Source organism: Bufo gargarizans, chromosome 3 (assembly GCF_014858855.1).
Source record: "Bufo gargarizans isolate SCDJY-AF-19 chromosome 3, ASM1485885v1, whole genome shotgun sequence".
In the NCBI taxonomy this organism is placed as follows: Eukaryota; Metazoa; Chordata; class Amphibia; order Anura; family Bufonidae; genus Bufo; species Bufo gargarizans.
Genome location: NC_058082.1, coordinates 383,386,701 through 383,404,270, shown reverse-complemented (window position 1 = coordinate 383,404,270; position 17,570 = coordinate 383,386,701). Strand labels below are relative to the sequence as shown.

The following is a 17,570-nucleotide window of genomic DNA, read 5'->3' as shown; positions in this document are numbered from 1 at the left end:
TGTCTCCAAAAATGTAGGCCTTTTCCGGTGTGCATTTGCATTATTCTGGCTATTTTATGTTTCTTTTGGAGTAATGGGTCTTCCTGGCAGAGTGGCCTTTCAGCCCATGTTGATACAGTACTGGTTTCACTGTGAATATTGACACAATCTTACCAGCTTCTACCATCATCTTCTAAAGGTATTTTGCTTTTGTTCTTCGGTTGATATACACATGTCGGACCAAAGCATGTTCATCTCTGGGATACAGAACCAGTCTCCTTCCTGACCGGTATGATGGCCGGACATTCCCATCTTGTTTGTACATGCGTATAATTGATTGTACAGATGAACAAGGCACCTTCATGTATCTTGAAATTGCAACCAAGGTTGAGCCAGCCTTGTGCAAGTCCACAATTCTCTTCCTGATTTCTTTAGACATCCCAGCTGTGAAAGAAGGGGGTGGCAGCATCATGTTGTGGGGTTGTTTTGCTGCAGAAGGGACTGGTGCACTTCACAAAATAGATGGCATTATGAGGAAAGAAGATTGTGTGGAAATACTGAAGCAACATCTCAAGACATCAGCCAGAAATTTAAAGCTTGGGCGTAAATGGGTCTTCCTAATTGCCAAACTGGTTACAAAGTGGCTTAAGGATAACAAAGTAAATTTTTTGGAGTGGCCATCATAAAGCCGTGATCTCAATTCTATTGAAAATTTATGGGCACAGCTGAAGAGGCAGGTGCGAGCAAGACTACCAACAAACATGGCTTAGTTACAACAGTTTTGTCAGGAGGAGTGGGCCCAAATTCCGACCAACTATTGTGAGAAGCTTGTGGAAGGATATCCAAAAGTTTGACCCAAGTCATACAGTTTAAAAGCAATAGTACCAAATATTAATGAAATGTATGTAAACTTTTGACTTTTGCAGAAAGTAATAAAAATGCCTTAAAACATTTTCTCTTTCTCATTATTCTGGCATTTGGCATATTAATAATGGTAATCCTAATTGACAAAAAACAGGAAAGGTTTATTCTGATTTCATGTCAGATATTTAGAAAAACATGCATGTGTGTCTTTTTATATAGTTTATGTAAACTTATGGTTTCAACTGTAGTATATGGATGCACTTTAGCCTCATTCCAGTATAACCCAGGAGAGTCGATGAGCCATTCATTATCACTTGCATACTCGGCCCTCCATCGCTGTAGTTTGTAGGACACTAAAAAAGTTATGTATTATATTCAGCATTATATGGCCCTAGAACGGAAATAATAGTATCTCTACCCTAGATAAGACCAAACCGTGGAATTCAAAATTAAGGCCTCATGAGAGAAAATACTTGCTCAATATACACCACACAATCAGAGGAAGACTATTTCCCCATGCATGGCTGGCCACAATCCCTCGGCACAGAATCCCATTCACTTTGGTCACGTTGGCCCTGGACTACTTCGGACCAAAATGGGCTATTTGGATAAGAATGAGTCCCTGGTCCACTCCTCGAACAACTTCGGTGATGGGAATTCTCAGCCGATGTCTCTGATGACTTCAGGTTGACCTCTGATTTAGAGGTGTCCTGAAAAGATAACGATGCCCAAGTGATGCGCTCTTTCCATCTTGCACTCACTCGCCATGCCCATTGCCTCTAGTAATTCTTGTTCAAAGCTTCTTTTCAAGCACTGAGGCTTGATTTGTTCAGGTAGGCCCAGAAGCCTGAAGTTATATCACCTGAATCGATTCTCCAGGAGACTATCTTTCAAAACAGTACTCTCCTTAAGGAGGTCTCCAATACAGACATTTGCATGGGTTGCATCATCCTCCAGGAGCTGCTCTAGCTCCTGAAGTCATGTTTCAAGCTGAGAAAGTTTATCTTGCAAGTACTGTAGCGAAGCCGACACAGTGGAGGCTAAGATATCCTTAAAGGGGTTGTCCGGGTTCAGAGCTGAACCCGGACATACCTCCATTTTTCACCCAGGCAGCCCACCTGACCTGAACATCGGAGCAGTTCATGCTCCGATGCTCTCCTTTGCCCTGCCCTAAATCGTACCGGTCTCTCCATGGGCTGCCTGGAACCCCAGTGAGGTCACTGACACTGATGGGCAGCGCTAAAGCATGCCCATAAGAGCCTGTGACGTCACCGAACACACTGTCAGGTGGAAGTTTCCGCCCGGTAGTGTGTTATTGAAAACAAGAGACCTTGGCCTGCGCGATTTAGCGCAAGGCAAGGGAGTGCATCGGAGCATGAGATGCTCCATGCTAACTTGTTTATTGGTAAAACAGGAGTATTTGATTGATTGGTAAAACTAAGAATACAAATAAGTATATAGCATAGCATGTACTGTAACATTTGCAGAACAGTGTAGCACATGGTAAATTGGCTGCCTAACATAGGACTACATATCCGACTAACTGCTATAACAACTTCCCTGAGTAACAATGATAACTAGTTGAACAGATCTGCATAACATAATGTCCTTGAAACAAAGATAGATCTCTCACCAGATATGCTTTTACCAGGATGGTTGATTTCAAGAAAGATATGCAGGACAGCCCAGTAATGTGTCCTGGAGATTTATCTTTCCGAGGATGCTTTGCACTCCCACAATGCTTTGCACTACCACAATGCAGCAGTCTTTGTAATAAGAAAAACAAAGTGCAATACAATTTACCGCTAGATAGTGCTATAACCACACTAATGACTACAGAAATACCAAAACCCTGGCAGAAAGAAATATAATCCTTTTCCCTAACCCTGCTGGGCAGAACATCCTGTGTCTGAATTATAAGTGAAATAGAAAGGCTATCGCTCCGGAGAGGGTAAAGGTCCATAAACAGAGGTGTCAGGTGTTCCAAAGGATGCCCTTGTGCAGTGATTAGAAAGTTTTTTTATGGTAACAATGAACACTACAACTTGGCTACATTGATGGAAAAAAAGTTATGATTGAATGAATGTGCAGATGCAAAAAAAAAAACAAAAAAATAAACTGTCCTACCATGCTTGTTGCAGAAATACTCTTGGTCCTTAATGAGGTATAAAGGGTTTGTGCCCCTTTTCCCCTTTTAAAGTAAGCCCCCCCCTAGTTTGTGGTATCTTGCTTGTCTACTTTTGACTGGGGTACTCGTAGGGTCGCGTGCACAGCTGCAGCCTCAACAGTGATGTGTCCAAAGTGGCGTGGCACCCGGCAGTGACTCTCCACTTGGGGTCACTGCTGAGGCTAGTCATTGGCTGCAGCGGCACACGTGACCCCCCCCCCCCCCCCCCCCCCCCCTCTCCATACCGGGACTATTACGTTCACAGAACCAGGGAGCAGGACTTTGAGTGCAATTAGGTGAGTTTATCCTTTCGTTGGGTAACACACTAGGGAGCTTAGGCTAGTGTTTCAGACTAGTACTAGAGTTCTGTCAAGGAACAGCCTGCTGGATCTCCCTGCATACCGGCATTGCTGGAAGCTTGTAAGCCTCTGTTTGGCCCCATTAACTGCAAGCCTCCAGCAATGCCGAAATGCAAAGAGATCTGGCAGGAATCCAAGAGATCCTGCCGGAACAGCCTGGCAGATCGTTAGAGCTGATCTGAAACTAGCCTTACTTTAAACGGGACCTAGTTCTGGAATATGTGGAGGATGAATATACTGTTTGTATGTGGGAAAAGGGGCTGTAATGTAATTAAATCTGTATCATGGTACCTCACTTTTCTCTGTTGCCCTGTTTCACAACTTATTTGGTAGACAACCCAGGAAAGTTCTGCAGTAGTGCTGACAGGAGAAGCATCAGATCCTCTTAATGCTAGGAAAGTCAAGTTGGACGTAAAGGAGAAAAGAGAGAAAAAGCAGAAAGTGGATGAGGATGAAATTCAGAAAATGCAGTAAGTGGCATTTTGAGATTTGAGTGGAGTCATTTAGACCTTCCACAATGATACTGTTATTTATTGCGCTTTTCCCTTCTGTAGAATTTTAGTGTCCTCCTTCTCAGAAGAACAGCTTAATCGCTATGAAATGTATCGACGCTCTGCATTCCCTAAAGCTGCAATTAAGAGGGTAAAATTATTCATATTTTTACCAGTTTTCATGGTCCTATCTTTCAAATTTTATATACTTTAACAATTATTTTTCGTACGCCTCCCCAACAGCAATAACAGGAGGTTAACCTGCCTCCCATATATTTGCTCCAGTTTCCTGTCCCTTGGGATGAAGTGGAGATGCTGACTGCAAGTGAAAGACCTGCATATTTTATTACACAGCCTTTAGGTTTGTTCTCCCTGGCGATATTCAGGAGGGCTGCTGCAGAGCTTCGGGTTCCGGGACAATTTGTGATCCTTCTGATTGCTTAGTCAGAAGTCCTGCTGTTGCGGGGGCCTCAGGTGTCGCTACAACTTTGGCAGAAGTTTGTTTAGGGTAGGAGGATGGCGGCAGCGGGAATCTCTAGGACCGAGATTCCTGCAAGAGTGATGATACTTTCAGGGGTCACATGGCTTGACATCACGTAATGTGTCTAACAAGGCATGCGTCTGTAGGTCTTGTGGACACTGAAGTAGCCATAAAGGAGAGGGAATATAAGGAGCCCCGTGGCGATCACACCTGCCTGGATTTTGGTTCATCAGTCCTCAGTGCTTCCTCTAAGGCTACTTTGGTTTGAGAGCTGCACTCGTACAAGCAGACAAACAACACAAGTTTGTAAGCGTTCGCGTGTTTGAGTTCAAGTTTGTGTTTGTATTAAGTGTGTGACTTTAGATTACATGACTTGAGATTCACGGATTTTAGGAGGGGGACTACAGTAAATTCGATACTCATCACTGCACCATATTGTATTTTTTCTCTTTTCTTGCGTAATCCCCATTTAGTATGTGTTCCATTATTGACAGCACAGTCCAGTGAACAACTTGTCTAATGTATGCAGTCCTGGAACAGCCATTTGAGGGTGCATATCTTTGTTCAAAATGTGAGCAAATTGCCCATTTGGAATCACACCGTGTATTTAGAAAAGTGTTTGCTGCTTACTGAGCAAGCACTCTATGGGATAGATGTGGGCGAGGGTGGTAGCGAGGAGGCTCAGGAAAGTGAAGTAGCTAGCTGGATAAAGGTTAGAAAGTGGGGTAGAGGGAAGAGTGCCAGGGAGGCTATCCCCCAACAATTTTGCAAGGTTGGCAGATGAGGGAGATGTCAGTTCAGGAAGAGCACTGCTGCAGCCAGACCCTTCCTCTGCCAGTCAGGGGAATGTCGGCTCCAGTAAGCAGGGGAACAGGAAAGCAGGGCAGGCCAGACAGGTGCTGGTAGTGGGACACTCAATTAGGGGTACAGCTAGGGCGATCTAAAGACCAGGATCGTCGAACGGTGTGTTGTCTTCCTGCCGTTAGACTTCGACACATCGCGGATCGGGTTGGGAGAGGCTAGAGAAGATCCAGCAATCATGATCCATATCGGAACCAATGACAAAGTTAGAGGTAGGTGGAGCATGCTAAAAATGATTTTAAGCATTTGGATAACAAGCTTAGGGCAAGGACCTCAAAGGTAGTGTTTTCCGAAATACTACCTGTACCACGAGCCACACAAGAAAGGCAGCGGGAGATTAGGGAGGTTAAAGGGAGTCTGTCACCTCCATATGGCCATATACAGTGCTTACATGGCTCTGTAGCAAACCTATACAGGATTGTAACTGTACCTTTGTTCTTTTCTTTAGACTTGCATCAGCAGGAAAAACGAAGTTTAATTCATATGCAAATGAGCACTCGCAAATGCCCAGGGGTGGCATTCAGTGTGTAGGTGCCCAGGTGCCTTCTTTTTACTTTACTCCTCCCCAGCCTCTTCCTTTGCCCTATCGAGAGGCAAGAGACTTGGAGGGTGGGCAAAGGAAGAGGCTGGGGAGGAGTAAAGTGAAAAGAAGGTAGAGCAACCTGGGCACTTACACACTGAACGCCCTCCTGGGCACTTGCGAGTGCTCATATGCATATGAATTAAACTTCGTTTTTCCTGCTGATGCAAGTCTAAAGAAAAGAACAAAGGTACCGTTACAATCCTGTATAGGTTTGCTACAGAGCCATGTAAGCAGTGTATATGGCCATATGGAGTTGACAGACTCCCTTTTAAGTGGCTTTAGAACTGGTGTAGGAAGGAGGGGTTTGAGTTCCTGGAGAACTATTCCGACTTCTCTGTCGGCTACAGGCTCTATCGTAGGGGTGGGCTGCACCTCAATGGGGAAGGGGCAGCTGTGTTGGGGGGGGGGGGCAGGTGGCTAAAAGGTTTGGAGGAGTGTTTAAACTAGGGACTGGGGGGGAAGAGTAATTGCGTTATAGGATGGGAAGATAGTGCAGATAGAAACTGTGGGAGGAATGGAGAGAGGGACTAGAACAGTTCAGAAGGAAATGTGTAGGGTAAAAAAAAAAAATATATATATATATATATATATATATATATATATATATATATATATATATATAGGCAATGACCAAAGACCATTTCCTTTCACAACTGGTTCAGGACCCCACTAGAGGGACAGCCATACTGGACTTGGTATTAACCAATAGACCTGACAGAACAACAGATGTGCAGGTTGGGAGACACCTGGAAAATAGTGACCATAAAGTAATAACCTTCAAATTATCATTAAAAAGAGTGTTTCTTCAGGGAGGAACAAAAATACCAATCTTTAAAAAAGCTAAATTTTTCCAACTAAGAGTGGCGATAGGCGTAACTAACTGGGACAAAGTCCTCAAAAATAAAAATGCAGCCACAAAATGGGATACTTTTAAAAGCATCCTAAAATCTAATTGTGAGTGGTACATAGCTTATGGCAGTTTAAAGGTTAAGGAACAAGAAAACAAGAAACAAAACAATGTGGATAAATAGAACTGTAAAGAAAGTGATAAATGACAAAAAGAAAGCATTTAAATCACTAAAACAGGAGGGTAGCGAGGAAGCACTGAAAAAAATTAATATGTAAAAAACAAATAAAAGCAGCCAAACTAGAGACCGAGAGATTAATTGCCAAAGACAGCAAAACTAACCCTAAAATATTGAATTATATAGATGGTAAAAAGTATAAATCTGCAGGTGTCGGCCCTCTACAGAGTAATGAGTGGGGAGTTGCAGAGAGCGATGAGGAGAAAGCAAAGCTATTAAATATTTTTTTTTTCTCCACTGTATTCACAGATGAAATGCAGAATATAAAAGTAAATTCCCCATTAAGGCTCCATTCACACGTCCGTGGTGTGCTGCGGATCCGCAACACACCTGCCCGACACCTCTATAGAAATGCCTATTCTTAGCCGCAGCTGCGCACAAGAATAGGATATGTTGTATCTTTTGCGGAGCTGCGGACCCAAATGCGGATGCGGACAGCACACTGTGTGCTGTCCGCATCCATTCCCATAATAAAAATATATTTTGCAGAACGGATACGGACCCATTTGCGGACGTGTTAATGGAGCCTAAAAGTGCCCTGTCTGACCCAGGGAAAAGTACAGTGGCGTCTTAAAAATATTAAAATAGACAATTCGCCAGGACCAGATGGTATACACTCTTGTATCCTAAGAGAATTAAGTAATGTCATAGCCAGACCCTTATTTCTGATATTTAAGGACTCTATACTGACAGGGAGTGGTCCACAGGATTGCCGCATAGCAAATGTGGTGCCAATATTCAAAAAGGGTCCAAAAACAGAGCCTGGAAACTATAGGCCGATAGGTTTAACATCTGTTGTGGGTAAACTGTTTGAAGGTTTTCTAAGAGAAGGTTTCATTTCAAATCCATTGTGGTGGTGTATAAAGCCATCAATTTTAGATTTGTATCGATGTCCCAATATTTATGGACCAGACTGTACATGATATCTCTGTACTGACCACTGATATACAGGTCCTTCAAAAAAAATTAGCATATTGTGATAAAGTTAATTATTTTCTGTAATGTAATGATAAACACTAGACTTTCATATATTTTAGATTCCTTACACACAACTGAAGTAGTTCAAGCCTTTTATTGTTTTAATATTGATGATTTTGGCATACAGCTCATGAAAACCCCAATTTCCTATCTCAAAAGATTTGTATATTTCATCCGACCAATAAAAGAAAAGTGTTTTTAATACAAAAAAAGTCAACCTTCAAATAATTATGTTCAGTTATGCACTCAATACTTGGTCTGGAATCCTTTTGCAGAAATGACTACTTCAATGCGGTATGGCATGGAGGCAATCAGCTTGGAGAGTCAGGAGAGTTGGCAGGCCAATTGAGCACAGTAATACCATGGTCAGTAAACCATTTACCAGTGGTTTTGGCACTGTGAGCAGGTGCCAGGTCGTGCTGAAAAATGAAATCTTCATCTCCATGCTTCCATCTGCTGAAAAGCTTTATGAAGTGCTCCAAAATCTCCTGATAGCTAGCTGCATTGACCCTGCCCTTGATAAAACACAGTGGACCAACACCAGCAGCTGACATGGCACCCCAGACCATCACTGACTGTGGGTACTTGACACTGGACTTCAGGCACTTTGGCATTTCCCTCTCCCCAGTCTTCCTCCAGACTCTGGCACCTTGATTTCCGAATGACATGCAAAATTTGCTTTCATCCGAAAAAAGTACTTTGGACCACTGAGCAACAGTCCAGTGCTGCTTCTCTGTAGCCCAGGTCAGGCGCTTCTGCTGCTGTTTCTGGTTCAAAAGGGGCTAGACCTGGGGAATGTGGCACCTGTATCCCATTTCCTGCACATGCCTGTACACGGTGGCTCTGGATGTTTCTACTCCAGACTCAGTCCACTGATTCCGCAGGTCCCCCAAGGTCTGGAATCGGTCCTTCTCCACAATCTGCCTCAGGGTCCGGTCACCTCTTCTCGTTGTGCAGCGTTTTCTGCCACACTTTTTCCTTCCCACACTTTTTCCTTCCCACAGACTTCCCACTGAGGTGTCTTGATACAGCACTCTGGGAACAGCCTATTCGTTCAGAAATTTCTTTCTGTGCCTTACCCTCTTGCTTGAGGGTGTCAATGATGGCCTTCTGGACAGCAGTCAGGTCGGCAGTCTTACCCATGATTGCGGTTTTGAGTAATGAACCAGGCTGGGAGTTTTTAAAAGCCTCAGGAATCTTTTGCAGGTGTTTAGAGTTAATTAGTTGATTGAGATGATTAGGTTAATAGCTCGTTTAGAGAACCTTTTCATGATATGCTAATTTTTTTAGATAGGAATTTTGGGTTTTCATGAGCTATATGCCAAAATCATCAATATTTCAGTTGGTGTGTAATGAATCTAAAATATATGAAAGTCTAATGTTTATCAGTACATTACAGAAAATAATGAACTTTATCACAATATGCAATTTTTTTTAGAAGGACCTGTATTTATACATAGTTTAATAACACCCTACAGTTTTTTGGGGGGGATCTTTCAGGGTACTGTAGTCCACCCATTCCAGTTATTACTTGAGTTGCCCTCCTTTGAACCCTCATATGCTATACTACCATACTGCATGTGTGGCCAGACTAGTGATTTGTAAAGTTGCAGAACTATGTCCTCATCACTGGCATCTATGCCCCTTTTGATGCAACCCATTATCTTATTGGCCTTGGCAGCAGCTGCCTGACACTAGTTTCTACAGCTTAGTATTCCTAGGTCTTTTTCCATGTCAGTGTTACCCAGTGTTTTACCATTTAGTATGTACTGGTGACTTGTATTATTCCTTCCCATGTACATAAGCTTACATTTGTCAGTGTTAAACCTCATCTGCCACCTATCTGCCCAAGCCTCCAACCATTCCAGACCCTTCTGTAGCAGTATACTGTCCCTTTCCGTTTTTAATTACTTTACACAGCATAGTGTCATTTGAAAATAGATGATATTTTACTGTGCAAGCCTTCAACACGATCATTATTAAATATATTGAAGAGAATATGGCCCAATACTGACGCCTGTGGTACCGACTAGTAACAGTGACCCAATCTGAGTGTGTACCATTAATAATGTTTCCTGAGGCGATGTGAGGTATTTCAACAACTTTATTCAGACACAAACAATATAACAAAGGTTATAAACTGTCATATCATTATAGCCTACAGGTGGCAGTAAACATGTTAACATGTATAACTCCTAACATCCTCCCTTTCTTCTGAAATCAAGTAATATATAATATAAGATGATTGGATACCACAATACATTCCAAAGGTGACAATGTACAATGTACACATCCCCTCATGAAACATGGTGTCAGACGTGGAGAGGGCTTTGGTGTTTTAGAAACCACTAAAGTCCTAATATCAAAACAAAAGATCAACAAGAATTGTTTCTCTGGTAATTTATTAATAAGAGACACACAGTGTTACAGAAAATGGCTGCAAACAACTTCCCTGTGCCGCCTCCCATGGACTGTAAAGGGGATCTGGCAGTTAACTGGACATATTTCAAATCCCAGTGGGAAGATTATGAGGTGGCAATTGAACTTGATAAGAAAGACTCCAAGGTAAGGATAGCGACACTGCGCTCAGTGATGGGGAGAGACTGTCTGCGTATTTATCAGAACCTCTCACTTTCTGAGGCCGACAAGCAGGACATAGAGAGCTCTGGATGCATTACAGAGTCATTTTATGCCTTCACGTAACATCATTTATGAGAGGTACATATTCAATACCACAAACCAAGGCCCATTGGAAAATATAGATCATGGGTGGCAGAGGACACATTTTACTGAACTTATAACTTTTACCAAATAAATAAATGAACACGAGACAAATCGGTTTGGAATAAATAGGCCGTGTTGCTTTATTTGGGGTTTTACCAATTTATCATACCAAATAAACCAAATATTGAATCAATAAATACCAATAAATAAACCAACCATAAAATATAAATAATTGAATAAATACTTAAAAACTCATTAACTCTTTATGGACCATTAAGTCCACCCAGCACGAGCTGGGTGACCGATCACCCCACAAGCCAATGCCTAACAGGCATGGCCCCCCCCAAACAAGCAACACAGGCCAACCTCAATAATATTCTGCAGCCCCAGATTAAAAATGTCCAGACCGATATCCGATAGATGTACATTATCCGATCTGAAAAGCCCTGGGACAAAACCTTCCAAATCAATGTGACGGTAGCTTTGCCCCCCAATTGATGGCATGAACTTAGACATTGCTCTATTAACCCTCTTCCTTATCTTTTCTAATTTTCTGTGCTCTGCACCTGCCCAAGCCATCCTTTGAATTATTTCTGAAAAAACCAAGACTGACTCAGGAAATATACCTTTTATTAAGGCTAGATCCTGCCTCATTCTTGATATTATTAGGTCTAAGGTCTTAATTTTTCCAACGTCATTGCCGCCTAAATGACAAACAATGACGTCGGGTAAAGGCCACATTGAGCATAACTTCTGCATTACAGTAAGCAAGTCATTCCATTGCAAACCCCGTACACCAAACCAAAGAACTAAACACTGTTTAACATTAAACGATAGATTTTCAGTGTACTGCCTCTTCAAAGCTCTCTTCCGAGCCCAATAAATAAATGAGTGTCCCACTAACCAAATAACCGTACGGGAACCTGCAAAACAAAACATTATTTAAAATGATAGAAGCTGTGGTCTAACATATGATCTAAACCTATTCGAAGCCCATCTACCAATTCTTTTTATAATTGCATCTTCAAGCCCAAGATTTGCGGCCTCCGTGGCAGCACCAATACGGAATGAATGTGACGACAACTGCAAATGATCCATTTTGAGAGCCTTCAAGCATTTCTTAAAGATGGAATTGAATTGAAATTTAGTCAATGGACTGTGATCTTCATGGATTAAGAAGGCCCCAATAATTTTTGGCCGCATTCCTAGCCATGAAGACACTGCGCCAACTGGACAAAGCGGGGAATTGAACCACTTGCTTAAAGTGATTAAATGCCCCCGACCCAACTGATCGGTTTTTGATTTCTTGATTCTAATTTTCACTGTCTCCTGATTCAAATACACATCCGAATGGAGCAGACTCGGATCCGCTTTTCTTGAGTCAGCCACCAACTCTCCTATCCTAAAGGCTCCAAAGAAGGCTAAAATAAACGCAGTTTTAAATAAAGACGCTTCAAACAAATTTTTGGTAACACTATCCAGCACCTCCACTAATTTCAATAGCAGGCTTAGCGATACTGGACAACGCTTATCCTTCTTTGGATTGCTCCTCTTTACACCCTTCAAGACCTGTTTAATAATAAAAGAATTCGACAAGCATGGCTGACCGTACAACTTCTGGAAAAATGACACCCCCGCCACTGTCTTTGACAAATGCGAAAAGGAGCAATCATTCTCTAACATAGATGAAATGAAGGCTAAACCTCCATCCTCCGTGTTAATTATTGCAGTCCCACCTATACCCTTATTAAAGGAAAGCCACCTATTCCATGCGGATGAATAATCATCCCATGTTCTAGGTGCCAGAGATTTTTTGAGACTTTTGATTATTAGATCATAGCTAGATCCCACAGATGCTCCGGGCACGGGACTCCCTCCAAGTCTGCTTCTGGCGCGAGCTCCCGGAATCTTTTCCACTGAAATCGAGATAATGCATCTGCAATGTCATTCTTTTTACCTGGAATGTATCTAGCCTTCAACCAAATGTTAAATTTCATGCAACACAATACTAGATGTCTCAATAAACGAACAGTCTTTTCACACTTTGAAGACAACGTGTTTACTGCAAACACAACCCCTTGGTTGTCTATGAACAAAAGAATCCGTCTATTACTAAAGTATGAACCCCAAATAACAATAGCTACAACTACCGGAAATAACTCTAATAAAACTAAATTTGCTACCAACTTATTTACAATCCAAGACTCCGGCCATGCCCCAGCGCTCCACTTATTATTCCAAAATGCCCCAAAACCCACACTACCTGCTGCATCTGTGAACAACTGTAACGAATCCGAATCCATAAACTCTTCCTGAAAACAAACCTTACCATTAAATTTCTTCAAAAATTCCAACCACAATGATAAATCATCTTTTAAAGGTCTAGATAGTCTAATATGAGCCTTGGGGGACTGTAAACCTCTTGTGGCAAAATACAACCGCTTAGAAAATACCCTCCCCATAGGAATGATCCTGCAAGCGAAGTTTAAGGAGCCCAAAAGAGACTGCAGCTCCCTTAATGTACATTTATTTTTTGACAATAACCTTAAGATAAACAATCTAAGATCAAGCAACTTCTTTTCAGGCAAACGAAATTCCATCCTAACGCTGTCCAATTCAATACCCAAAAATTCTAAACAGCACGCGAATATAGTTTTTTCTTGAGCAATTGGGATACCAAATTTTGAACATATTCTTAAGAACCCCTGTAATAACTGCTCACAGCACTCAGACTCAGCAGGACCTACAAACAAAAAGTCATCTAAATAGTGCAAAATACCGCCACCTGGAAACGATTCTTGGACCACCCAATGTAAAAAGGAAGAAAATGCTTCAAAGTAAATACATGATTTAGAAAAACCCATAGGTAAGCATTTATCAAAGAAAAATTCTCCCTCAAAACTAAAACCAAGTGAATTAAAACCGGACGGTTTTACAGGGAGCAATCTAAATGCAGCTTTAACATCAGCTTTAGCTAACAACGCTCTATGCCCGTATCTCCTTAATAAATCTACCGCCTCATCAAATGATGCATACGAAACTGCCGCCTCTTCCTTGGCGATTTCATCATTCAAAGAAGAATCCAAGGGATACGATAGGTGGTGTATCAACATAAGCGGTCCTCACACGCAGGTGAGATAGCTTGCATGTAAGCATAGGGTACAACAAGACTCCCAGACACGGGAATCGACACAAATGAACAGCACAGACGGTATAGCCGTCCATTAAATAATACAAAAGTAACAATAACAGTTCCTCAGGTGTACCAGTGGGGGGGGAGGGGGGAGCAGAACATATGATCCGCTATGAGCTCAGATGAGGTGATGGGGAGGGAACATGAATGGTGAAGTCCTCCATACCCGCCAGGTTTTCTCGTATTTCACCATGTTACAGTTGGTATTCAAAGATGCAGAGGCCATTATTTGCTCAAATAGGCAAGTTTTGTTAACCCTTTGTATTACATCCTCTATCTTAGGAGGGAGATCAGACTTCCATCTAGAAGTGATAGCTAATTTGGCAGAGAGGAAGATGTGGCAGGCCAAACCTCTATATGCAATGGGCACTTCCGTAATCCCAATCAGTAGTAATGCCAAGGAGGGGGAGGGAGGGCCCAAGGAGTACCTCGGGTCAGTGATGCTGGAAGTTAGGGAGAAGACCTCTTTCCAAAATGACTGGATCACCGGACAGGTCCACAATACGTGATATAACGTACCCTTATTACCACAGTTCCGCCAGCACAGGGGAGAGACAGACGGATATATCAAATGTAGCCTATCAGGGGTAAAATACCACCTCAAGGAGGTCTTAATAAAAGACTCATATTGAGTCACACAGGAGATATTGCTAAAAACATATTTAAAAGCAGATTGCCATTGTGCAGGCGTGAACTTTGTCGCCAGGTCTCGTTCCCAGGAAATGAGAGGTGCAGTCATCGTAAAGGTGTCTTTACCACTAAGCTGGGAGTACAAAGGGCGAAGAGTTTTGTGTTTCGGGTTAGGTATAGACCATAACTCCAGAACTCGCGTATTGGCCATTGACAAAGAAGGGTTATTTGTTAGAAAATGTCTAATTCTGAGAAATTTTATAGAACTCTACATTGGGAACTTGGAAGGTACTATGAAGGCTTTCAAAAGAAGAGAGTCCAGCCGTCTGAAACAACTGCGAGGTCTCAGTTATGCCGTATTTAATCCAGGAATTTACCCCTAGATCTGGGATAAGATAATCGAATACCCCTAGTGGAAAAGGGCTTGAGACGGGACTGGACCCTTTGGATGAGAGGGCGTGGTAGCGTATCCAGCTGTCTACCGCGTTGGAAGCAAGAAAGGACAGATCGGGTTTTTTGAAGGAGTCATTTAAGGAAGCTATCAACAAAGCCTTCAAGTCTCCTCTAGGGGCTTCCGTGGAGTCAATATGCACCCACTGTTTAGACAAGTCTGACTTCCACCAGCTCTCCAGTTGGGCAATTTGTGTCGCTAAGTAGTAGTCATGTATATTAGGAAGGCTAATACCACCTAGTTGTTTCCTAATCTGTAGGATTCTAGATGCTATTCTAGGTTTCCTGTTATGCCAGAGGAACCTATGAAGCAGTTTGTTACATTGAGAAAAATAGGATAAAGGAAGTTTTATGGGGAGGACTCTAAATAAATAGAGAAATTTAGGCAAAGCAAACATTTGAAAGGTGGCTAGCCTGCCTAGCCAGGAAATTTCAAATTTATCATAATGATCAAGGTCTTTCTTGAGATTAGTTAAGAGGGGAGGGTAGTTGGCAGAAAATAAGCTCTGAGTTGAGGAGGTAAGGTGAATGCCTAAATATTGTATGTGGGTCGGTTGCCAATCCAGGTCGTATTTCCCTTTCAGAAACTCTACTGTTCGGGGGTCTAAGTTCAGGGGTAGGGCCTGGGATTTAGTGGTATTTAGCTTATAATAGGAGAGTTGGCCGAAATATGAGATCATTTCTAAGGCTGATGGTAGAGAAGAGGCAGGGTCGGTAAGCATGAGTATCACGTCATCTGCATAAAGACTCAACGTATGATTGCGATCCGCGATCTTGACGCCCGACACTCCCTTTTCTAATCGTAAGGCCTGGGCAAGGGGTTCTATAGATATGAACATGAGAGGGGAAAAGGGGCACCCTTGCCTGGTTCCATTGGTGATATTAAAAGGACTGGAGAGGGACCCATTAACCCACACTCTAGCTGAGGGATCCTTATACAAAGCTTGGATCGATGAGAGTATAGGACCAGCTATGCCCATTTTGTCCAGTACTGCAAAAGAGAAGGACCAGCAAATGCGGTCAAACGCTTTTTCAGCGTCTAGCGTTACAAACAGAGCAGGGGTCTTTTTCTTCTGTACATGAGTGAGGATGTTTAGGACTCTCCTAGAGTTCTCCTGAATTTGGCGGCCTTTGACGAATCCGACCTGATCAGAATGGACCAGTAGAGGGATAAGAGGGGCAAATCTAGACGACAGGATTCTGGCAAATACTTTAATATCAGTGTTTAGGAGGGATATGGGGCGAAAGTTTTTAGGGTCATCAGTTGGTTTGTTTGGTTTGGGAATGGTCACTATTAATGCTTCCAACATTTCTTTAGGGAAGGAACCTGTGTCTCTGGCTGACTGAAAGGATTGTAGCATGTATTTAGAGAGTTGGTTGAAGAACACCTTATAATAGGAGTTAGATAAGCCATCTGGGCCTGGGGCTTTATGAGAAGGCAGCTTCTTAACAATGGTTTGGAGTTCCTCAACAGTCAAGGGGGCATTAAGGGTATCTAACTGGGCAGGGGTCAGTTTTGCAAGGCCCAATTTATCCAGAAACTCCTCAATAAGTTCCGCTCGTGGAGGCGCGGCCAGACTACGGGGAGATAAGTTATAAAGGGAGGCATAGAAGTCTCCAAAAGCGTTAGCTATTCCCGTCGGGGATGCTATTTTCTTCCCAGAGGAGGGATCTAAGAGATAAGGGATCTTGGACTTAGCAGCTCTCTGTTTTAGTCGATTGGCCAATAGACGTCCTGCTTTGTTGTCCTGGGAATAGAAGGTAGCCTGGACCCTTTTTAAACGTATCTCATGTCTGTAAAGAAGAAGATCTAAGCGATTTTAGAGTTTCTGAGTGAGTGGAGGAGACAGAGGATTTGTTGAGTGCCTCTACGGATGCAATCTCCCTTAACAACATATCTATCTTCTCCCTGCGTTCTCTCTGTAGTCTGCTACCAATCTTAATAAAAACGCCTCTAATGAATGCCTTATGGGCACACCACAAGGTGGAAGGGTTAGAGACAGAGCCGTCGTTTAAGTTAAAAAACTCAGCCAACGCAGAGTCCAGCTCTTTGGAGAATACCGGGTGGTTGATTACGTGGGTATTATTCCACCAGGGAGAATAGGGTTTGGATATGTGGGATTCTATGAGCGTTATAGTGACCGGGGCGTGGTCTGACCATGTGATCGAGCGGATGGATGATGAGATCACATTAGCGATCACCGATCTTCCTGTCAAAAACAAGTCTATTCTAGAATATGACTGGCCAGCTGCTGAGAAAAAGGAGTAATCCCTTTCGGATCCATGCTGGAGTCTCCAGACGTCATACAGATCCTCTTGTAGAAAGAGGGACCCTATGGCTCTAGGGGTATCTCTGGAGATAGTCGTGGAGTCAACTTCTGGGTCTAAAACAGAGTTAGTCACCCCCCCAGATCACATGGCCAGACCTTAACCGCCGGACTTTAGAAGCTAGGCGGCGGAGGAAGGAAACTTGGTGCCTATTAGGTGCATAAACAAAAACCAATGTGTAATCTACATTATTGATAGAGCATACTAGGATAATGAACCTACCGTTAGGGTCCAGAACTGAGGACTTCAATGAGAAGGCCACCGAGTTACTTATGACAACCATAACCCCTCTCTGTTTTTTAATATAATGCGAGTGATAAATATGCGTGAATTTAGGATGGTGAATTCTGTGACCATCAGATTTCAATAGGTGGGTTTCAGTGGCACAGAAGATGTC

At 42.7% G+C, this 17,570-nt stretch overlaps 1 protein-coding gene across 1 annotated transcript in view; it reads left to right on the top strand.

The window, feature by feature from the left end:
* TAF11 (TATA-box binding protein associated factor 11) overlaps positions 1 to 17,570 on the top strand; it is a 120,393-nt gene that overhangs the window by 63,448 nt on the left and 39,375 nt on the right. The window contains exons 3-4 of the mRNA XM_044285683.1: positions 3,703 to 3,839; positions 3,924 to 4,011. Coding sequence (XP_044141618.1) covers positions 3,703 to 3,839; positions 3,924 to 4,011 — 225 coding nt within the window. The remainder of the gene's footprint in view (positions 1 to 3,702; positions 3,840 to 3,923; positions 4,012 to 17,570) is intronic.